The sequence below is a fragment of the Sus scrofa genome, chromosome 14 (genome assembly GCF_000003025.6).
Source record: "Sus scrofa isolate TJ Tabasco breed Duroc chromosome 14, Sscrofa11.1, whole genome shotgun sequence".
NCBI lineage: Eukaryota > Metazoa > Chordata > Mammalia > Artiodactyla > Suidae > Sus > Sus scrofa.
In genome coordinates this window covers 59,203,204-59,226,739 of record NC_010456.5, presented here as the reverse complement: position 1 = coordinate 59,226,739, position 23,536 = coordinate 59,203,204, and the positions used below count along the sequence as shown (strand labels likewise).

The window sequence follows — 23,536 nt, the reverse complement described above, 5'->3', positions numbered from 1 at the left end:
GGATTCTTTGTTTTTCGTGCTCCTGTTCCCTCCTCCTGACTCCTCAGAAGTGTAGGATGTCCTCTTCACACCTGGTTTCGGAGGACTGCTGTGCCTCACCCAGTAATGCTTACTGTGGGGCTCTAGGCGACCCAGGACAAGGGGCCCTTTTGGTCCCCACTTTGGCAGTTATGCTGTGCTGTCGCTTACCTTGACATCTGTGGCATCACACTTATGTGATGGTTCTCCTCTTAGAGCTTCCTTTTTAATCTCTTGTAAGTTCTTCCTTCTGCCAGTGTTTCTCAGGATTGCATCTTCAGCCTTTCTCTCTTCCTTCCTACAGTTTCCCTGATCCTTTAATTTTACTTTTCTTCGGCCATGCCCATGTCATGCAGAAGTTCCTGGGCCAGGGATCAAATCTCTGCCACAGCGGTGACAATGCCAGATCCTTAATGCACTGTGCTGCCAGGAAACTCTGTCCCTGATCCATTTTATCTGTTCTTATTGTTCCAGTTCTCTAGTCTACTGATACCCAAACAAATCTCTAGTTTTGGCTAGATTATTGGGGTTCAGACTTTTATCTTCAACAGTCCTGTTCCCTGCTGGACATCTAATTTATATGTCTCAAGAGCACCCAAAATTCACATATCTGACTTCTTTTTTTTTTTGGAGGGGGGTCTTTTTTTGTCTTCTTTTTAGGGCCGCACCCGAGGCACATGGAGGCTCCCAGGCTAGGGGTCTAATCAGAGCTGTAGCCACTGGCCTGCGCCACAGCCATAGCAACACAGGATCTGAGCCGCGCCTGCGACCTACACCACACCTCATGGCAACACCAGATCCTTAACCCACTGAGCGAGGCCAGGGATCAAACCCGCAACCTCATGATTCCTAGTCGGATTCATTTCCGCTGCACCACGACGGGAACTCCACGTATCTGACTTCTTAATCCCTGCACCGCACCGCCTTCTGCCCTGGTGGGTGGTTCCCTCTTTCGGAGGATGATCCCACCATCCATTCTGTGGCCTGAAACAAAATTAAGCCTCATTCCACCCTTACCCTTCTCTTCAGCACCTATTATCACCATCGTTTGGGCCTTTTCCATCTCTGGCCTGCACTATTTTGTTAGTTTCCCAAACGTACTCCCTCTCCCAGGCTTCTTTCCTGAAATCCATCCTTCACGCCAGTCTCTGGATTTCTCCCTTCTCCCTCTGTCCACTTCTGTCTGCTCTTTCTCCCCAGCCTTTGTCAGGATGATCTATGTAACTGTCTCACCAGTGTCCTTAATTCTCCCATGCCCCTGTCTGCTGTCCAGCTGCCTCTCTGTTCACGTCACAAGTCCCTGGCTGCTCCTGGGAGGATGGGCAGAGCTGGCAGGTCAGTAGTCTCCAGACTCAGGACCCCCTCTTATGTCAGTCCTCTCCCTTCTCAGCCCTCCCAAACCTCATGTTGCCTTACGAGCTTATAGACTCTACCCCTCTCTCCACTAGCAGACCAGTTTATTTTTTTCCTTTGGGATAATGAAAAGTATTAGAAATTATCTTTCTCCAATTACCATTCCATGTCTTCAGATGGATCCATGTCTGTACCCTCTTCACGTGTGCTTTTTAGTCTGGGCCCAGAGACAGGGCATCTGCTATCCTGGTTGAGATGTGCCTATGTCTGTCCTGACGCCATCCATCCCTTTCAGCTTCTTCTGAGACCTTTGGCAGGCGTCTTCTCCCTTTCCCTGTCTTCAGCCTTTCTCTGTTGACCTCTTCCCTTTAGCCTGTAATCAAGTCCAAGGCCACTGAACTGTACACAAAGATGGTTAAAATGGTAAATTTTATGTTGTGTATATTTTATTATAATTTTAAAAGATGGAATGAGATAAAAAGACAAAACAAAAACAAAAACAAAACAAAACAAGAGTTCCCTTCATGGCTCAGTGGCAACAAACCTGACTAGCATCTATGAACATGCAGGTTTGTTCCCTGGCCTCGCTCACTGGGTTAAGGGTCCAGTGTTACTGTGAGCTGTGGTGTAGGTCGCAGATGCGGCTCGGATCCTGCGTTGCTGTGGCTGCGGCGTAGACCCGCAGCTCTAGCTCCAATTCGACCCTTAGCCTGGGAACTTCCAGATGCCATGGGTGTGTCCTTAAAAAGCAAAAAAATAAAACAAAACAAACAGTCCAACACAAACAGGTCCAAGGCTTTCCAACTTGGTAAAGCATTTTTGCCTTAACTGTTAATCCTCTCTCTCCTCCTCATTCAGACTTCTCAGTTATTCATTCTGTAGCCACTGTCTATTTCCCCACCTCTGTTCATTCAGTCTTCAGTCTGTTTATATTCAGTTTGGATTCTGTTCTGACTATATTACCGAACCTTTCTTGCTATATCACTATTTCACATGAGCTCTGAGTCAAATAAGGGAGTGCAGATTCAGAGGAAACAGTTTATCCTAGTCCCACACTCTTGGGCCTGCCCCTTTAAAGTCAAGATCTGGAGCTAGGTAGAGGATCACTCTGCAACATTTGTGAACTGTTTACTTTGAAATGGTATTTCATGGGTTATGTTAATTTCACTTCAGTTTTTTGAAAAAGGGAAGCCACTCCCTTGCTGCAGGTAACTCCAGCATCCCCTCTTCCCAAAGCAGAGCACTCGCCTGTGGGAAGGATAAATATTATTTATCATATAGACCTTACTCTTTTTCAAGGTGCTTGCTCAGGGGGAAGTTAAAGGATCCAGGTAGGAGTTCCCATCATGGCTTAGTGGTTAACGAACCTGACTAGGAACTCCGAGGACACGGGTTCCATCCCTGGCCTCGCTCAGTGGGTTAAGGGTCCAGCATTGCCATGGGCTATGGTGTAAGTCGCAGACGTGGCTCGGATCTGGCATTGCTGTGGCTCTGGCGTAGGCCAGCAGCTATAGCTTCAATTAGACCCCTAACCTGGGAACCTCCATGTGGCATGGATGCGGCCCTCAAAAGACAAAAGACAAAAAAAAAAAAAAAGGTCCAGTTAGTTTGAGGACAGAACCTGACTTATTCCCCTCCAGGCATTGGCAGTCCCAGCACACAGCCAGCATTTTGTTCTCTGCACAGAAAGATGGGGTGTTGTGTGTCATGTGAGGGGGGAACAGTCCATGTGAGCTCTTGGGTGTCACTGATTCCCAGTGTTCTGCATGTCTGATACAGTGGATAGTTATTTCAATAGACTCCTATGTTTTTACCTGTATGTTACCTCCTAGGAGCATGGAGCAAGCAGACGAAGAGCTGCAGCAGTCCACTGAAAGTAACTGCTAAGTATAGGTTCTAGAGCACTAGATCTTGAGCAGCAACTTATTTTAGAGAATTTGGGTGGAAGCTTGCATTATGTCAGTTTAAAATAAGAGGAAAACATGTATAACATTGGTCATTTGGAACTGGTCATACTGATTTGAGCAGGAAGAATGTTGACTTCTCTTTTTCCGAAACATGTCCCTGCTTTCCCTCTTCCTTTCAGCTTTGCAGGGAATCCCTCCAGTCTGTGGAGGTCCTCCAAGAAGAGGCCTGTGAGATCCTCGATGAGATGAGCCACAAACTGCATCTGGGAGCCATTCGGTTTTTCGCCTTTGCCCTGAGCAAAATATTTAAACAGATTTTCTCGAAAGTGTGTGTAAATGAAGAAGGTATTCAGAAAGTGAGTATCGCTCTGTTAAGAGACTCTCCTTCGCTCCCTCCTGATTTAATCAGCCCTCATGCATCTCACCTCACACTAAATGAGCAGGCCCAGTCACCAGGCGGCCTCCAGCCTGAGCTTTCACCTTCAGACCTTCAGACCTCAGAACTAACTTCGTCACTTGGTTATAGACTTTATAGACTAATCTAATACCACATGTGCACCAAAGTTACAGAAGTAGTACAACACATTTCTGTAGATTCACCTACAACATTTTCTTTTTCCTTTCCTCACACACCTTTCTGGTGTGTTTTTCCTATAACAGGAATGTTCTTGGAGTTCTCTTGTGGTGCCAAGGGCTAAGAATCTACCAAGAGCTTGTCACTGCTGTGGCTTGGATCACTGCAGTGGCTCGGGTTCAATCCCTGGTCCAGGAACTTCTACATGCTGAGGATGCAGCAAAAACAAACCCCACCACCACCAAAAAACCAAGAACCTTTTCTTATAGTGTAATTATCAAAACAACAAATTAACACTGATACGATGCTGGTAATGCAGATCTTATGTATATTTCACCAATTGTCCCAGGTGTATCACGTATAGGAAAAGAAAGTCCTACCTCCTGTGTTACATTCAGCTTCCATATCTCTTTAGACTCTTAATCTGGAACAATTCCTTAGTCTTGGTTTGTGTTTCATGCTCTCGCTTTTGAAGGAGACAAACTAGTGATTTTGTGGTGTCCCTTGATTTGGGGTTTGACTCATGTTTTCTCGATTAGGCTCAGGTTGTATCCTCCCCATTGTATCAAACTAGGAGCACATGGCGTCTCTTTGCCCCGTCCTGGTGAAGGGCACTTTTGTCATTTGGTTACGGTGCCATCTGCCAGGTTTCCCCACCGTCTGCCTGCTCTTTGTTCCTCTGTAATTCGTAAATATCTTGGGAAGAGAGACTTTAAAAATGGCTCATTGTCCTCTTTTTCATCTTACTTTCCTCTTCTAGTTTTTATACCCACTGACGATTTTTGCTTGAATCAGCTGTTACTCTAATGATTGCCAAATGATGATTTTTTTAAATTCCGTCACTCCTGTCATTTAATAATTTAGTCTTTTTGGAAAGGAAGAGCTTTCCCTCTGAAGATTATTTTTATTCATATATGTTTTTTATTTTAAATTAAAACAATTATTAGGAGTTCCCGTCATGGCACAGTGGTTAACGAATCCGACTAGGAACCATGAGGTTGCGGGTTCGGTCCCTGCCCTTGCTCAGTGGGTTAACGATCTGGCGTTGCCGTGAGCTGTGGTGTAGGTTGCAGATGCGGCTCAGATCCTGCATTGCTGTGGCTCTGGTGTAGGCTGGTGGCTACGGCTCTGATTCGATCCCTAGCCTGGGAACCTCCATATGCCGAGGCAGTGGCCCAAGAAATAGCAAAAAGACCCAAAAAAACAAAAAAAGCAATTATTAAAAATTACTCTCTTTTGGCCGCACCAGCGGCATATTGAATGAAGTTCCTGAGCCACAGCTGTGGCAATGGCTGGCCATGTCTTGATGGATCACAGACCACCTTGCCTCAGTTGGTTATACATGTAGATTTCAGAGGGACAGATAGCACATTGCATAGTGAGTAATTAGAGGTTACTGACCTGAGGACCACATTGGGGAGCTCAGATGCATCCCTCCCAATGGCATGGCATCCATTCTTTCTGGCAGTGAGGCTGGTGCATAGAGACATACCTATCTTTCATTTGGCCTAGCAATTCCTAATGTTCTAATCTCCCTGGGAGAAGTTTGGTTCTGTCTTACTGCAGACCACCAATCAGTCTAGTGCAGTGGTTAACAGTTGACTTTTTTTTTTTTTTTTTTTTTTGGTCTTTTGTCTTTTTTGTTGTTGTTGTTATTGTTGCTATTTCTTGGGTCGCTCCCGCGGCATATGGAGGTTCCCAGGCTAGGGGTTGAATCGGAGCTGTAGCCACCGGCCTACGCCAGAGCCACAGCAACGCAGGATCCGAGCCGCGTCTGCAACCTACACCATAGCTCACGGCAACGCTGGATCGTTAACCCACTGAGCAAGGGCAGGGATCGAACCCGCAACCTCATGGTTCCTAGTCGGATTCGTTAACCACTGCGCCACGACGGGAACTCCCAGTTGACTTTTTAATTCACACTGACTTTAGATCCAGTCCTAACTCCACCATTTCTTAGAGGCAGGACCATGTTGCAAACAAGGAAGTTCAGGCTTAGGGCTTATTTACAAATACATGGTATTGAACAAGGCCTGGAACGTGTTTAATATGGTGCCTGATTAATATACGTTAGTGATCGTCACCATTGCTGTTATGATCCATACAGTTTACACTTCTAACATTCTTGCATTATGTGAGATTATTTAACCACAGCTCTGAAATAAGTGTTGTGTATGTAGTAGGGGAGGCAGAAGAACATTAGTGCTCCCTGTGTACATCTACACATTCTTCTGTTTTCTTGAGTTAAGATGCGATTTTCATAACGTGAAAACTCAAATTATTCAAAATGTACCATTTGTCTTAAAGCTACAGCGGGCCATCCAGGAACATCCCGTTGTTCTGCTGCCCAGTCATAGAAGTTACATTGACTTCCTGATGCTGTCTTTCCTTTTATACAACTACGAATTACCTGTGCCGGTCATAGCTGCAGGAATGGGTATGCATTGGTTTTCTACTTTATTTTATTATTATTATTTTTTTGTCTTTTTGGGGCCGCACCTGAACATATGGAGGTTTCCAGGCTAGGGGTTGAATTGGAGCCGTAGCTGCCAGCCTGTGCCACATTCACCGCAGCACCAGATCTGAGCCACGTCTGCGACCTACACCACAGATCATGGCTACGCCAGATCCTTAATCTCTGAGTGAGGCCAAGAATTGAACCTTCGTCCTCATAGATGCTAGTCAGATTCGTTTCCCCCTGAGCCATGGCAGGAACTCCCTACTTTTTTTTAATTATAAAAAAGTGGTCACTGGTATGATTTTAACAATACCATTGCATTCGGAGAAAAGAAGGAAAATTGCCTCTCCCTTCTTCCTTCCAGTCCAGTCCAGTGTTTAGTAGTTTGGATTATATCCTTCTATACTGTACTTCACTCTGCCTTAACAGACATAAGCACACAGGGCTTGGAGGTGTGGTTGAAAAATGAGATTATACTACTTATATGTATTACCTGCCGGGTGGATATTTTTGTTTGTTTGTTTCTTTGTTTTGACAATATAGCAGTAGCTATCTCTCTAAGTCAGTAAATAAATCTGACATTCTTTTTACTTATTTTTTTAATTGTGGCATGATATGCAAAACATAAAATTTACCATCTTAGTTATTTTTAAGTGTGCATTCAGGGTGCATTCAATGTAAACAATGTTTACATTGTTGTGCTACCCACTGTAACTACCATCCATCCACGGAAATCTTTTCATCTTGCAAAACTGAAATTCCTCATTCTGTTCTCCCCCCCCAACCCCTGGCAACCCCATTCTACTTTTTTTTTTAATTTTTATTTTATTAATTAAGTAATTAATTAACTAATTGCTTTTTTAGGGCTGCCTCCATGGCATATGGAGGTTCCTAGATGAGGGGTCCAATTGGAGGTACAGTTGCCGGCCTACGCCACAGTCACAGCAATGCTGGCAGATCCAAGCCGTGTCTGCGACCTACACTATAGCTCACAGCAATGCCAGATCCTTAACCCACTGAGCAAGGCCAGGGATAGAACCCACAACCTCATGGTTCCCAGTCGGATTTGTTTCTGCTGAGCCACAGCAGGAACTCCCCCCATTCTACTTTCTATCTCTGTGGATTTGACTGCTCTAGGTACCTCCTATAAGTGGTATCAAACAGGATTTGTCCTTTTGTTGCTCACTTATTTCACTCAGTACAGTGTCCTCAAAGTTCAGCCATATTGTAGCTTATATCAAAATTTTCCTTTTTAAGGCTCAATAATGTTCCCCTTTCCCCCCTATTTTGGCCGTATCAACAGCATATGGAGTTCCCGGACCAGGGATCAGATCCGAGCTGCAGTTGTGACCTACGCCACACCTTCGTCAGTGCTGGATCCTTAACCTACTGTGCCAGGCCGGGGATTAAACCTGCATGCCAGCGCTGCAAGGACACTGACGATGCCATTGCGCCACAGCTGGAACTCCTCCACATTGTTTCTATTCACTCATCCATCCCTGGACACTTGGGTTGCTTCCACTTTTTGGCTATTGTGCTGCAGTGCACACAGGTGTGCAAATATCTGAGTCTCTGCTTTCAGTTCTTCCAGGTATATATATGTATACACGCAGAGGAAGCATACAGTAATTTGATTTTTAGTTTTTCGAGGAATTGCCACTTGTTTTCTGCAGTGGCTGCACCATTTTACAGTCCTACCAACAGTGCACAAGGGTTCCATTTCTCCATATCCTCATCAACACTTGTTATTTTCTGGTTTTCTGGGTTTTGGTTTTAATAATAGCCATCCTAGTGGTTGTGAAGTGGTATCTCATCATGGTTTTGATTTGCATTTCTCTGGTGATTAGTGATATTGAGCATCTTTTCAATTCTTTTTGGCCAATTCTATATCTTTGAGGAATATTCAGGTCCTTTGAGCTGTGTGTTTTCTTTGTTGCTGAGTTGTAGGAGTTCTTTATATGTTCTGGATATTAACCCCTTCTCAGATGTGTGATTTGCAAATACTTTCTCCCATCCCTTGGATTGACTTTCACTCTGTTGATGGTATTCTTTGATGAGCAGAAGTTTTCAGTTTTGATACCCAGTCTGCCCTCTGTGTTCCTGGGTTCCACATCCACGGATTCAATCAACCGCAGATCCAAAATATTCCGAAACAAAATTCCAGAAGGTTCCAAAAAGCAATACTTGAATTTGCCACTCACAGGAAACTATTTGTAGCGTATTTACATTGTGTTAGGAATTAAAAGTAATATAATTGAGATGATTTAAAGTATACGAGGATTTTAAAAAATGTATAGGGAGTTCCTTGGTGGCCTAGTGGTTAACAGACTTGGCGTTGTCACTGCTGTGGCTCAGGTTCATTCCCTGGCCCGGGAACTTCTGCATGCCGTGGGTGCGGCCAAAAGAAATAATATATATGTGCTAAGTTATATGCAAACACTGTGCCCTTTTATATAAGGGACCTGAGCACCCAAGGGTTTTGGTGTCCATGTGGAGTCCTGGAATCAATCCCTCATGGATTCCCCCCTGCCCCTGTAGTCCAGTTTATCTGTTTGTTTCTTTTATTTTCTGTGCTTTTGGTGTCATAGCCGAGAAATCATCACCAAATCCAATGTCACTAAGCTTTTCTCCTATGTTATCTTCTGAGCTTTATAGTCTTAGGTGTTATATTTAGGTCTTTGATCTATCTTGAATTATTTTTGTAGGTAGTGTGACTTTTGTAAGGTTCCAAGTTATGTCTAACATTTTTATTGCCATGTAACATTCATCAGGGTAGATGTATCGTAATGTAGTTTTGCTGTTACAAACAAGTTTTTAGTGTATTTTCGTATTGGTGCTTTTATTTCTGTAGGATTGAGTCCTAAAAGTAGAGTTACTAAGGGAAATAAATGATCGTCTCCTTTATGAGGCAGCCAGGAAAGCTGGGGTTCAAGTGTGCACCTTTACGAATAAATGTAGAAAACAGAAAAGTAAAAACAACCAGGGACTTAAGCGCTTTGAAAGCATTTCCATCTATATAGATACGTGATGAAGTTATTTGAAAATTAGGGGACAGGGAAAGGAAGAACTATCTCAAAACTGATAGTAGAGGGGTTCCCATCGTGGTGCAGCAAAAATGAATCTGACTAGGAACCATGAGGTTGTGGGTTCGATCCCTGGCCTTGATCAGTGGGTTAAGGATCTGGCGTTGCCGTGAGCTGTGGTGTAGGTCACAGAGGGAGCTCAGATCCCACATTGCTGTAGCTGTGGTGAAGGCCAAAGCTTCAGCTCTGATTGGACCCCTAGCCTGGGAACCTCCATATACTGGGGGTGTGGCACTCCCTAAAAAGCAAAAAACAGAAAAAAAAACTGATAGTGGACCTCTTTCTCTTATTCTGGATTTGGTTTTCTTTTTAAATTTGTGCCACTTAAAGAAGATTGATGTTTTTTACCTGACACATAAAAAGGAATGGTGAGGGCCAGTCGGGCCTGACCATCCAGAGCATGGAGGATGTATGTTGATGTGTTATCAAGGTCAGCAGCGGTGCTGGCTAAAGAAATCAGCACAATGACATGGTTAAGACTGTCATGTTGCCTGCCCAGGCCCCTGACTCTGGCTAGTCTGGTTGTAAATGCAGAGGCGACTGAGGAGGCTGGATGCCAGGGTCACCTCCCAGCAGGCACCTGCCCAGGGGCCCTTCTGTTCCATAATTCCGTTAGATGTTTCTTCTTAAGATTAGGGATGCCCAACATACCTGACATCTGTCCTAATACAATTTGAGTTGAGATATTTATAGAAAGTTTCAAGGTCTGCAAATAAATATTAACCACTCCTTCTCTTGCAGACTTCCTGGGAATGAAAATGGTCAGTGAGCTGCTGCGCAGGTCAGGGGCCTTTTTCATGCGGCGCACCTTTGGTGGCAATAGACTCTACTGGGCCGTGTTCTCTGAATACGTGAAAACTATGTTACGGGTAAATGCAGATCATTGCCAAGTACTTTCAAGCTGCCTTTTCTGTTCACTGAAGTTTGCTCTAAGGCCTTATTTAAATTCTCCACTTCTTTTTTTTTTTTTTTAAGGGATAGATTTTTTTATTGTAGCACTGTTTTTGTTTTTGTTTTTTTTTTGTTGTCTTTTCTAGGGCCACACCCACAGCATATGGAGGTTCCCAGGCTAGGGGTCTAATTGGAGCTGTAGCTGCTAGGCTATACCACAGCCACAGCAACACAGGATCCGAGCAGCGTCTGCGACCTACACCACAGCTCACAGCAATGCCAGACCCTTAACCCACTGAGCGAGGCCAGGGATCGAACCCACAACCTCTTGGTTCCTAGTTGGATTCGTTAACCACTGAGCCACAACGGGAGCTCCTAAATTCTCCACTTCTGAATGGGCTGGTTAGCTGTTTATTTTCTTCTTGTGGAATGTGCAGAACGTCAGTGGTCTGTTTTCTCTGTGTGACTCTCTTGTTGAAGTTTCACTCTGAGCAGTGTGTTTAGAGGGCTGGGGAACGGGGCTGGGAAGAGGAATCAGAGGAAGGATTTTTCACTTTGAGAGTAGGCAATGGGTTTTGTGTTTTGTTTTGTTTGTTTGTGTTTTCTCTTTAAAGAATGGTTATGCTCCTGTTGAATTTTTCCTCGAAGGGACAAGAAGCCGCTCTGCCAAGACATTGACTCCTAAATTTGGTAGGTTCCTTACAGATTGGAGGAAGAATACAAACCCAAAGGCCTTGGCTGCAGTGTCATAGCTGCTGAATAGAACTTGACCCTTTTTTTGCAAGATATTCTTTTCTTTATAAGTGTTTCTTTAAGTTTAATTGTTTATATTTATGGGCTTAGAATACAATGTACATGCTTTTAGTATCTTCCTGTTTATGTCCCCTTGTTTGCTCTGTTTTTTTTGTTTTTTTTTTTTTTTTTTTTTTTTTTTTTTTGGGGCCTTTTTTTTAGGGCCGCACCTGTGGCATATGGAGGTTCCCAGGCTAGGGGTTGAATCGGACCTGTAGCTGCCAGCCTACACCACAGCTCATGGCAATGCCAGATCCTTAACCCACTGAGCTGGGCCAAGGATTGGACCCACATCCTCATGGATACTAATCGAGTTCATTAACCACTGAGCCACGACGGGAACTCCTGCTCTGTTTTAAAATGTGTATGAAAAACCATTTCTCAGAGTTCCCATCATGGCTCAATGGAAATGATTCTGACTAGTATCCATGAGGACGCAGGTTCGATCCCTGGCCTCGCTCAGTGGGTTAAGGATCCAGCATTGTTATGATCTGTGGTGTAGGACACAGATGCGGCTCAGATCCCTCGTTGCTACGGCTATGGTGTAGGCTGGGTGGCTACAGCTCCTATTTGACCCCTAGTCTGGGAACCTCCATATGCCTCGGGTGCGGCCCTAAAAAGACCCCCCCACCCAAAAAAAAAAGAAAAAGAAAAACCATTTCTCCCTATGTTTGCAGGTCTTCTGAATATTGTGATGGAACCATTTTTTAAAAGAGAAGTTTTTGATACCTACCTTGTCCCAATCAGCATCAGTTATGATAGGATCTTGGAAGAAACTCTATATGCATATGAGCTTCTAGGGGTCCCTAAGCCAAAAGAGTCTACAACTGTACGTAAAGGATAGCCCAACTTGATGTTATTGGGATTTGAGGAAAATGCTAGTTTGCACATCAACTAATTTCTGAATGTATTCCTGTTTTCTTTTTCCCTGTTCTGATGCTATTAGGGATTGTTGAAAGCCAGAAGGATTCTCTCTGAAAAGTTTGGAAATGTTCACATATACTTTGGAGACCCTGTGTCACTTCGGTCTCTGGCAGCTGGGAGGATGAGCCGGAGCCCGTACAACCTGGTGCCCAGGTGCAAGGCCTGCGTCTTCATAACTGACATAGAAACAGGGATGAATGAGTCATTTGTGACCCTTGAGTCGACCACTTCTAGAACTGAAACTTGGTTATCTGAGATCACACACCAGAGAAGCAAAAAGCTTCAGTTAAATATATTCACCAGACAGCTGCAGGATATATATGTTAAACATGCAAAGGCAGACTATGCTCAAACACATGAAATCCACTGCCTACTCTCTGAGCAGTAAATGCTCCTTTTGATTTCTGTTCCCAGCCTATCCGCCCCCTAGCCAGTATCCTAGTAACTGAAAGTGGGAAAAAATAAGCCATTGTCAACAAGCTCATGTATGGGAACTATTGAGCTCTCTTGGTAGGCCAGCCAGAGTATGTACTACATATTATTTGTAATACTAGAAAGGATTGTTTAATAGTAGTGAGTCTCTGTTCCCAAGAAGAGTATAGTTTTATGGGCAAGAAGATGTATTAGGTTCATTGATTGATTGATTGTCTTTTCTAGGACTGCACCCACAGCATATGGAGGTTCCCAGGCTAGGGATCTTTCGGAGCTGTGGCCACCGGCCTAGGCCACAGCCACAGCAATGCTGGATCCGAGCCGCATCTGCACCCTACACCACAGCTCACGTCAATGCCGGATCCTTAACCCGCTGATTGAGGCCAGGGATCAAACCCGCAACCTCATGGTTCCTAGTTGTATTCGTTAACCACTGAGCCACAACAGGAACTCCGAGTGTCAGGTTTTTTTAGTATGCAGGTACAGATACACATTTGGGGTTTTTTAAAATTTATTTATTTTTTGGCCACGCCCACAGCATGCAGAAATTCCCAGGTCGGGGATCGAATCTATGCCACAGCAGTGACAATGCTGGATCCTTAACTGCTGGGCCACCAGGGAAGTCCCCATTTGGATTTTCTTAATGTGAAGACATACACCACATCCAGGGAAGTAAGGGAGACAAGCATCTGCCCAGCCAGGCCTCAGTGATGCAGCATCATTCGCACTTTATATGAAGCATCAGCAGCCAGTGGCGCCCTCGCTTCCAGCTTCATTCACCGTCAGAAGCAGATGTTAGCATTTTGCAGCCACACACTTTCACCCTGTAGATCTAAACCTGGGTTAGCCACTTGTCTATTACAGGGGGTCCTCACTGGCTACGGCATTCATGTTAAGTCGCCTTATTATGTGGCTGGTCATAGGTCACATGTTCTCTTTGCTCCAGCGAGCTCTGTGTAGGTAACCGATAGCATCTGATTCAATGTTTGATGATGACATGCGAGGGATCCATCAGGCAAGGAACCTGGCAGTATTGGCAGAAGCCCTAAATCTTCTCAGAAGGGCAGTGTGGCCATCAGGCAAACTGTACAGCCCACCCAGAGCAGGCACTAGCGGTTGTCATAAGACACGTCATAACCTGATGCATGTGGTATACAAGAGACATGTTCACGAACGATGGATTTATTCTATGGGGGAGGCATCAGTTTTCATAGAAGAAGTGATATCTCCCGTTTATAAAGTAACACAAGTGGTGTTGGTTTGGGGTACTTTTTTTGGGGGGGGTGTCCTGGAAAAGAATAGTAGAACCCTGTTACCTTGAGTGTTTTTTGTCACCTCTCAAGAGCATACCCTCGAGTTGAATATGGTAAAGGGAAGGTATGTCCTTGCAGTGTCACCCAAGAGAATTCAGTTGACCGAAAGTGTGAGAGGCCTTCTAAAGGGTCTGTCTTCTCTCATTCCCTCTCCGTTCACATGTGTCTGAGTAACAGAACTGTAATCTGTTGTTCTCTTTTCTTCCTTTTAGATATATTCCTCAGAAACAGTCAGAAGACATGCATGCCTTTGTCACTGAAGTGGCCTACAAAATGCAGCTTCTGCAGATTCAGAACCTGGTTCTCAACCCATGGCCACTAATAGTTGCTGTTCTGCTTCAGAACCGGCCATCCATGGACTTTGATGCTCTGGTAGAGAAGACATTATGGCTGAAAGGCTTAGCCCAGGCCTTTGGGGGCTTTGTCACTTGGCCTGGTACGTATATGGAATGTACATGATGAGAAGGCTTGCTTTTTTATTCCTTCATTTGGAGTTGTAGCCTAGCCATGAAAAGCTCATACGGACTTTGAGCAAAGCCTGCTCAGAGAAAGACAGCCTAATGTGTCCTTATCACTGTCGGGCACAGAGCGCAGCATGTGGCTTATTTGAGAACAATTGCTCACACATCTTTCCTCCCTGGGAGGCGCGGACTAGCTAGAGGACTTGAGTGCCCCCCCCTCCTCAGGTACCTCGTAGGGAGGGGGTAAATGATGAATCTGGTAGCACTCCACATAGCCTTCCCTTTCTACCTCCCTCTTTTTACCACATTATGTTTGCATCTCATTTGCTTCACTGGATTGTAAGGAGTAACCGGCTGGTCTTGTAGAACTTCACATGAGCCTCTGAGAATAGCAATCTTATAAAAACCTCCCTGGCTTTATGAATGCTGTGCTGGGAGTTTGGGACGTATATGGCAATAGTTCGCTTAAGTTGTTTTCAGTCGCTTTGATTGAAAATTGCAGAAACTCCAGGTGGACATGCCGTCTTTCTAAGACCAGATAATTACTGATGGTCAAGTAGCTACCGTGCACTCACTAAATTCTGAGCACCTAGTGGGCGCTGGGGAGTACCAGGGGTACGAAGGTGAACGAGGTGTAGCCGCTGCTGGGCTGTCGAAGACAGGGCTGGGTGGTGATGTGTAAACTACAAGAGTGGGTTCATAGAAATTCAGACTGCAGGGGGTTACTGAGACTACGCCCGCGCTGCAGCGCGAAGGAAAGGCCCGCCTCAGGGAGGATTTCGTACACGTAACTTGGGAACCCGTCTTGTTGGGAAGGCAGGAGCTCTTCCAGAAGACTGATGGGGTAGAGCCCTGCTGTTGTAGGGGTCAGGACAGCACCGGGCACCCCTTGACCTGCACGTGGTGGGTAATGCTAGAATGTTCGGTCTGGGAAGGGAGTGATGGAAGGTGGAGACACAGACAGCAGCTGGATCATAAAGGCCTTGAGGTCTGGACTGGCGTCTCTAGGTCTCGGGAGCGTTCATGCATCTTAGGCAGGGAGGGGTGACGGGTTGGCCTGTAGAAAACCACCTGGTCTCGGCTTTAAAGATGGACCACAGTGGGAGAGACCAGAGGCAGCAGGACAAGCTGGAAGGCTGGTATGCCCAGGTGAGCACTTGCAGGGCTTGAGGCGAGCAGGGGGAGGCGGAGAGGCTTAGGAAGAATTACCCGCAGAAGTGCCACCCAGCTAAGTGCTGGTCACCAGCAGGGAAGATGAATCAGCGTCTGTTCCCAGGATTGCCACGGTCTGACAGCAGGCAAAGGACATGTTGCCCAGCTGGAGCAGTGTGCCTGCTTTGTACACCTGTCAGCCAGCTCCTTGGCTCAGGTAACAGTAAAATTACTTCCCTGGCCAAGGGTATGTGTTAAATATACTATCTTTATTACACTTCTCTAATTCTCACTCCTTGACTATCTCTCAGCCAGTGTACTGTCAGGGGATGGCCTGCCAGGAGCTGTTATGGGTCCACTTCTTCAGTCATCTTTTTTTTTCTTTTGTCTTTTTGTCTTTTCTGGGGCCACACCCGTGGCATATGGAGGTTCCCATGCTAGGGGTCCAATTGGAGCTGTAGTCGCCAGCCTACACCACAGCCACAGCAAAGCCAGATCCAAGCCATGCCTGCGACCTACACCACAGCTCACGGCAACACGGGATCCTTAACCCACTGAGAGAGGCCAGGGATCGAACCCGCAACCTCATGGTTCCTAGTTGGATTCGTTAACCACTGAGCCACGACGGGAACTCCCTCAGTCATCTTTGATGTAGGGAACCAGAACACCTCCTTGGCAATCCTCTGCTGGGGGCGACCTGATGTTGACATAGCCCCTCTTGGGTTGCCCTGTGGTTTACCTGCAGAGTTGCCGAGCGACATCCTTGACATCTTGGAATTGGTCTGAGCAGGGGGGTGTGTTTTGCCTTCTCATCTTAGTATTGTTAAGTTCACACACATGTGATTTTCTGGTCATGTAACTTGCTATCACAAAACCTTTGGATACCCTCAGTTCCTGAGGAAGTGTGGTTGTTCACTGTGGGAACTGAAGTGCATTTCAGAATGCACTGACAGATTGGGGCTAGATAAGAAAGTATGTTCTACGTCCTTAGAGTTGTTATGAAATGGTGTGTTTAAAATATCCTTCACAGGAGTTCCCATTGTGGCTCAGTGGTAACAAACCCGACTACTATCCATATGAGGTTGCGGGTTTGATCCCTGGCCTCACTCAGTGGGTTGAGGATCTGCTGTTGCCTTGAGCTGTGGTGTAGGTCGCAGACATCACTCAGGTCTGGTGTTGCTGTGGCTCTGGTATAGGCCTGCAGTTCCAATTTGACACCTAGTCTGGGCACTTGCGTATGCTGTAGGTGCGGCCCTAAAGAAGTAATAAATAAATGCATAAATTATTCCTTACCTATGATATTATGACCTCAAAGGATGGAGCCTAAGACCAGGACCAGGCACTTGAAAATAAATGTGTTGGGTCACTGGCGTTGATTCAAACTGGGCCTAAGATCCCCCACAGCGACCCCTACCATTTCTTGGCCGTTTGCCTGAGCGAATTGTCTTTGTTGCAGACAGTGAACCTGCTGAGGAAGTTGTCCAGTCCAGCATCCTTCTGCACTCCAACATTGTCAGCCTCCTCAGAGACCAGGTGGCTCTGAAAGTGGACTCTGGAGCCACAGACGTGGTCGATGGACTGATTTTCCAGCATGTCACCCTCCTCATGTGCTCGGCTTACAGGAACCAGTTGCTCAACGTCTTTGTCCGACCTTCTTTAGTGGCCGTGGCACTGCAGATGACACCCGGGTTCCGTAAAGGTGACCATCGGGAGTGTGGTCTTGCATTCTAGAAGAGTCCTGGCCATTCAGCTCCATGTAGGGAACAGTGTTGGAAGCCTTGTGGTGTTCAGACCCCAGGCCAGTGAGGGGCCATCTGCTTAGAATTGGGGAACCGTGAGGGACCTGGGAAGCTGTCTAGTCTCAATCCCTCATTTTATAAATAAGGAAAATTGGGCTCCCACTTACTTAAGGAAGGATCTGGGGCTAGAGTACAGTGCTGCCTTTCTCGGGCGGGGGTCTTGTTCTGGGGTCAGTTCCCTCGGAAGCAGATGGGCAGGTGAGTAGCCGCACAGATATGCGAGTGCTGTCCTTTGAGGACTTCACAGTGAGTGAAATAGCTCCTCCATGAAGGCCTGTGGTCGAGGCTGGGGGCGGGGGTGCAGGGGAAGGGGAAGGGGTGGTCCACCCAGGCTGCACTTTAGAGTTATGGGAGGCTGAGCTCCATCCCAGAAGGTTTCTGATTCCATTGGTCTGGGGTGTGGGCCAGTGTGGTTTTTGTTTTTGTTATTCAAAGCTCTGTAGATAATTGTAAGGAAAAGCCAGAGTTGAGCCACACTGAGCTCTGCTCCAGACCTTTAAGCCTTAGAAGGAACCTCAGGGGTCCAGGGTTTTATGAATAAGGAAACCAGGGCCCAGGGAGGTCAGATAACCTAGTTCAGGACACAGAAAACTCAGATCATGATCTTAGTTCTCTCTGAGGCTTCTTTTTTTTTTTTTGTCTTTTTGCTATTTCTTTGGGCCGCTCCTGCGGCATATGGAGGTTCCCAGGCTAGGGGTCGAATCGGAGCTGCAGCCGCCAGCCTACGCCAGAGCCACAGCAATGCGGGATCCGAGCCGCATCTGCAACCTACACCACAGCTCACAGCAACGCCGGATCGTCAACCCACTGAGCAAGGGCAGGGACCGAACCCGCAACGTCATGGTTCCTAGTTGGATTCGTTAACCACTGCGCCATGATGGGAACTCCTGAGGCTTCTTACATCAGGATTCAACATATGTGGTCTTCTAGAATGTTGTGAACATCCTGAAATTGGGGGTAACCGTTTGTGCCCATATGTCTGTGTTTTTGTGATGAGAAAATTCATAGCACATGTTGGAAAGATGAAGAAGGTCTATAGCCAATGGGCAGGGTTGCCCCAGTGTCTGAGGGATAAGCAGTAGTTTGTTGTGTGCCAGTGGGTTCTGGTGCTAAAGCCGTTACAGACATCAGCAAACGTGAGTGTGGGAGGGAATAAATAGCTGCTCCTTTCCTTCTCTGCTAGGGAACCATTATTTAGGGAAAACGAAGGACCCTGGCTTCTGGGCAGTGTGGTCTCTTGCTCATTACCGGACCAACTGCTTAGAGGCCTGGTTGTAATTGAGTCTCCACCATTGAAACGATGGTGTCTCTGTAGGTAAAATCTGGATTGGTTCTAGCTTCCTTTGGGGCCTTAGTTCTCATCCCTGCCACATGAATAACATGCCTACCATGTTATTCATGTGGCGGGGATGAGAACTAATCTATCTATATATATGTATATACTGCATTTTGGAGTACCATGGACTTCCGGGTACCCCCTGGACATTTACAAAGCAGTTATAATTTTATATAATGAATTTATTTCCAGAGGATGTCTACAGTTGCTTTCGCTTCCTATGCAGCGTGTTTTCAGATGAGTTCATCTTTCTGCCAGGAAATGCACTGAAGGTAAGTCGTTGCTACCAGAGAGCAGGTGTGTTTGTGGGGTGAGTTCTGGAGACATTGGGCTTGGATGCACAAGGGTGCTTTCCCTTCCTTCAAGGCTGCTTGTGGCAGAACTAAAGAAAATGTGCTCACACACAGTTCAGCAAACCCTATTTTAATTCTCAGTCACGTTTAATCAATAATTTAGGGATCATTTGGTGAGAGGAACCCCATCTTTGAACCATTAATGCAGCCACTGTAAATAAACCAACTCTGTTATGTTGTGCGTTTACCAACCAGCACACAGTTTCCAGCACAACTTGTCAGAATGAGTTGGGCCTTTTGCTTCGAGATGAGAGAACAGTGGTCTTGCCTGGGAGTGTAGACAGTGGTAAGGGATCGGGTTCCCAGAGCTGGCCTGCCGGCTCCCGGGGGGCAGGGCAGTGCCAGGACCCACACATGGGCTAGGTGTCTGTCATTGAGCTGAGGGGCGCAGATTTCTTCAGTAGGAAATGGGGACAGCTGTCTCTGAGTGCAGCATGATTCTCAGTATTTTTCAGACTTGCTGCACGTACTTTCACTTAAATGTGAGGAGCACGGCTGTGCGAAATGAAAGAAATCTATCGCCCGGGTCATGATTTTTAAGGCTTATCAGTTTTCCATGTGTTTGCTGTATTCGAAGTCCAACGTTTTGAGTGTTGGCACCATGCTTCTCTGGCTCTTAACAGCCAGAACCATCTGGGATGGGTTGTGGAATTAGCTGGTGTTTTTTCAGTTTTTTTTGTTTTTTGTTTTTCCTGTTCTGAGAGCACATGGCTGCGTATCCTGAGCCTCGCAGCCGATTGTTGACTCGGTTATGAATTGGTGGATGCATTCTGTCTTCTCCCTTCCCCTTCCAGGATTTTGAAGAAGGCTGTTACCTGCTTTCTAAAAGTGAGGCCATAGAAGTGACGACAAGGGACATCCTAGTTACAGAAAAAGGAAACGCTTTGTTAGAATTTTTAATAGGTCTCTTTAAACCTTTTGTGGAATCTTATCAGGTGTGTAAATCTTTTGCAAGTTCGCCTTCACCCTCTCATGCTTAGATTTCCACCCTGTACTTATTTCTGGTCTGAAGGGCAAGTGTCTTCCCCAGGTGGATGGTACAGCTAGAGAGATTAGTGATTAGGATGGATGATTTCCCCTCTCAGGTGAAGCCTTGCTCCCTTACATTGGACCTCGGTCTGTCACAGGCCGAGAGGATAACAGCTCTATGATGCCAGGAGCACAGTTACACCCCAACACCTGCAGACTGTATCTTACATCTTTTGTTCTTAGCATTTAGTAAGGTACACAGTAGGTATGCAATAAACTAAGAATTCAAATGACAGGTAAAGTCAGTTACTTATATTGCCACCAAGTGGTGATGTTGGAAGAGAAGGAAAAGGTTCAAGTGCAAATATCTGAAGGAGTGAGAGCTCTCAGGAGCAGGTGCAGAGAGGGGATGGTGTCTGTGCCCAGAGGAGTTGTGTGGAGATTCCAGGAGAGTCAGGGAGTGTGAGGCATAGCCTCGAGAGGACCCATATGTATCTGCCAGAAGAGGGCCCTGTGACCTCCCTCCAAGTGCTGCTCAGAGGCACCGGGACCAGCTTCCTGCACAGCAGGGCTGAGGGCCATGAGTGACCCGCTGTCAGCCTCCTGGCTCCAAGTCGGACACTTAGTAGTACTGGATGAATGCTGCTTCTGCCTTGAGCACCTTCCTACAGTGCAGATCATCAGTGTTTTAGGGCCTAGCATGTTGCCAGGTGTTTTCAGAGCAAAAAAAGCTGCAAAAACTCTGGCCCCTCTCTTCCTAAGCAGCGTTACGTGAAGAAATAGAAATTTACTTAATTTACTGAACTTGCACTTTGTAAAAGTGAGAAACTATAATGACATTTGATAATGTCAATATTATTTCCAGCTTTCTTTTTCTAATTCTAAAAAGTAATATAGGATCAAGAGAGATCTAAAAATTCCGCAACTTTTCTATACTCAAATCTTTGGGGGGGGTGTCTTTATTCTGCTCTAATATAGTATCATGCTGTTAGAAGGGGCAGGGTAAAATTATTGTTTATCTTTTTCTCTTTTTCTTCCTCTTTCTGTTCCTCTCATCCTCCCTCTTAAAATCAGATAATTTGCAAATACCTCTTGAACGAAGAAGAAGACTCCTTCACTGAGAAACAGTACCTGGTGAAAGTTAGGAAATTCACTAGTCAGCTTCTCGATCACGGTGAGTTAAAGCCCTGTGGTTAGTGATTTCCACAGTTAAGAAGAGACTAGTCTACTCACTCTCCCTTCCCCAATTTTAGGCACCTCGCAATGTTACGATGTATTATCTTCTGACGTGCAGAAGAACGCCTTAGCGGCATTTGTGCGGCTCGGTGTGGTGGACAAGAAGAAGGTGTAAGTACTGTGCACCGTACCACGGGCCTCAGGTCCAGAGAGAGGCGTGGGAGTGTCTCACCTAGTGACCGTCACACTGTGCCTCACTCGTCCATCTCCTGCTGAGTCAGCTCACCATGCGTTACTATGCAAATTTATTTTATTTTTGTCTTTTGTCTTTTTAGGGCCGCACCCGTGGCATATGGAGGTTCGAAGGCTAGGGGTCTAAACAGAGCTGTTGCTGCCAGCCTACACCACAGCCACAGCAACACAGGATCTGAGCCGTGTCTGCGACCTATACCACAACTCATGGCAACACCAGATCCATAACCCACTGAGCAAGGCCAGGGATCCGACCTTCAACTTCATGGTTCCTAGTCGGATTTGTTTCTGCAGCGCCAAGATGGGAACTCCACCATGCAAATTTTATATGATTGAGTAAAAATTATATTGAAGCTAAGAAAGGAAGCGCTTTAGGCCAGCATTTTGGCTTTGACCTAATATTGAAATTTACAGGTTAATTATAAGAAAGATTTGTGGGGACCTGTAGTGTTTGTGTGTGTGTGTGTGTGTGTGTGTGTGTGTGTGTATTCTTATGTATATAAAAATATATGTACTATACACACAGTATTGACACGCATACACACACATGCACCTTATATATTCAGCTATTTAAGGTTGGTCTTGAGAAAGACTATTTAAAAGTAGTCTTATTGTATAAATAATGAAAATTGTCTTTTCCTCCTAGTTTATGCTATAAGGAAGCTTGTTACTTTTTCTCCTAGAAATAGTGATACTGTATTTAATGTGAATGAACCTGCCGCAACAAAGTTAGAAGAAATGCTTGGTAAGTACAGCTTAATAAAATTTGGTGGATTTTCACATTGTATTTATCAACATATAGTAAAACAAGAAAGTATGGCACCAAACACTTCATCGAGATGAACAGCAGTAGAGTTTAATATATGCAGAGAGCTATTTCTATCACATAGCAATTTCTCAAGGAAACTAAGGAAATTAGATCCTTTGTTGCTGTGGCTATGGCATAGGCTGGCAGCTGCAGTTCTGATTCAATCCCTAGCCTGGGAACTTTTTTTCTTAAAACCAAAAAACAAAAAACTGAATTTTAGGAGTTCCTGTCGTGGCACAGCAGAAACGAATCCGACTATGAGCCATGAGGTTGCAGGTTCGGTCCCTGGCCTCGCTCAGTGGGTTAAGGATCCGGCATTGCCTTGAGCTGTGGTGTAGGTTGCAGGTGCGGCTCCGATCTGGCATTGCTGTGCCTGTGGCGTAGGCCGGCAGCTACAGCTCCGATTGGACCCCTGGCCTGGGAACCTCCATATGCCTCAGGTGCAGCCCTAAAAGGACAAAAAAAAAAAAGAAAAGAAAAAAAAACTGAATTTTGAATCTGGTAAGAGAGACATGAAGCTAAAACAGACCCCAAAACCCTCATTCTAGGGGTGATGGAATTCATTTCCTTTTTTTTTTTTGTCTTTTTCTAGGGCCACACCCCGAAGCATACGGAGGTTCCCAGGCTAGGGGTCCAATCGGAACTGTAGCTGCTGGCCTATGCCACAGCCACAGCAACACAGGATCCAAGCCCCATCTGCGACCTACACCACAGCTCACAGCAATGCCAGATCCTTAACCTAATGAGTGAGGCCAGGGATCGAACCTGCAACCTCATGGTTCCTAGTCGGATTCATTAACCACTGAGCCATGACGGGAACTCCTGGAATTCATTTCTTAATCTCAGAAGGCAAATGTGTGAGTGCGAACCTACTAGAACATACAGGACTTGAAGTTTAGAAAACTTGAATGGATTGGAATTCTGGCTCTGCCCTAGCCGGGGGCGCTGGCCATGCCCTCGGTCTTTCAGAAGCTGCTGCTTCCCCTGCAAAGGGTGCTGGTGTCTCTGTTGGTGCTTTCTCAGCCTCTAGAACTCTGCGCAAGGATGAGGGGTTTCTCTTGCGTGAGCAGTTGTATAGGGAAGGTAGACTCCATGTCATCTCATGAGTTGTCTCTTTTCACCTAAGGCTGTAAGACACCCATAGGAAAACCAGTAACTGCAAAGCTTTAATGATTGCCAAGTGGTTCCAGAAAAATTGGTCCATCATCCAAGCCTCGTGTGACAACAAACAAGGCAGCAAAGGAGGAGACCCATCTCCTTGTCCTTCATAAGGCTTCGAGGACAGCGGACTCGGGAGGGAGGAAGAGATGATCAGCTTAAGCAGTCAGTGAAACCTTCTCCTTCACCATGGTTTAAAAGGCATTTGTATCCAACTTTGTGTGTGTTTTAAAATAAAATAGCCTTTTGGAAACATGTTTGGAAAAACAAAGCCCAGCTCCTGTTAACGAACACTTTTCAACTTATGACACATGTTAAAGTCTTCTG

General features: G+C 45.7%; 1 protein-coding gene across 1 annotated transcript in view; it reads left to right on the top strand.

Annotated features, from left to right (window-relative positions):
- The window catches only part of GNPAT (glyceronephosphate O-acyltransferase), a 36,785-nt gene extending 13,564 nt beyond the window's left edge, over nucleotides 1–23,221 (top strand). Inside the window, 14 exon segments of the mRNA NM_001185140.1 lie at nucleotides 3,458–3,634; nucleotides 6,160–6,289; nucleotides 10,135–10,262; nucleotides 10,899–10,974; nucleotides 11,754–11,905; nucleotides 12,023–12,153; nucleotides 13,958–14,181; nucleotides 16,815–17,057; nucleotides 18,686–18,765; nucleotides 19,641–19,781; nucleotides 20,890–20,989; nucleotides 21,069–21,162; nucleotides 21,927–21,988; nucleotides 23,178–23,221. Of these exon segments, the coding sequence (NP_001172069.1) occupies nucleotides 3,458–3,634; nucleotides 6,160–6,289; nucleotides 10,135–10,262; nucleotides 10,899–10,974; nucleotides 11,754–11,905; nucleotides 12,023–12,153; nucleotides 13,958–14,181; nucleotides 16,815–17,057; nucleotides 18,686–18,765; nucleotides 19,641–19,781; nucleotides 20,890–20,989; nucleotides 21,069–21,162; nucleotides 21,927–21,988; nucleotides 23,178–23,221 (1,782 nt within the window).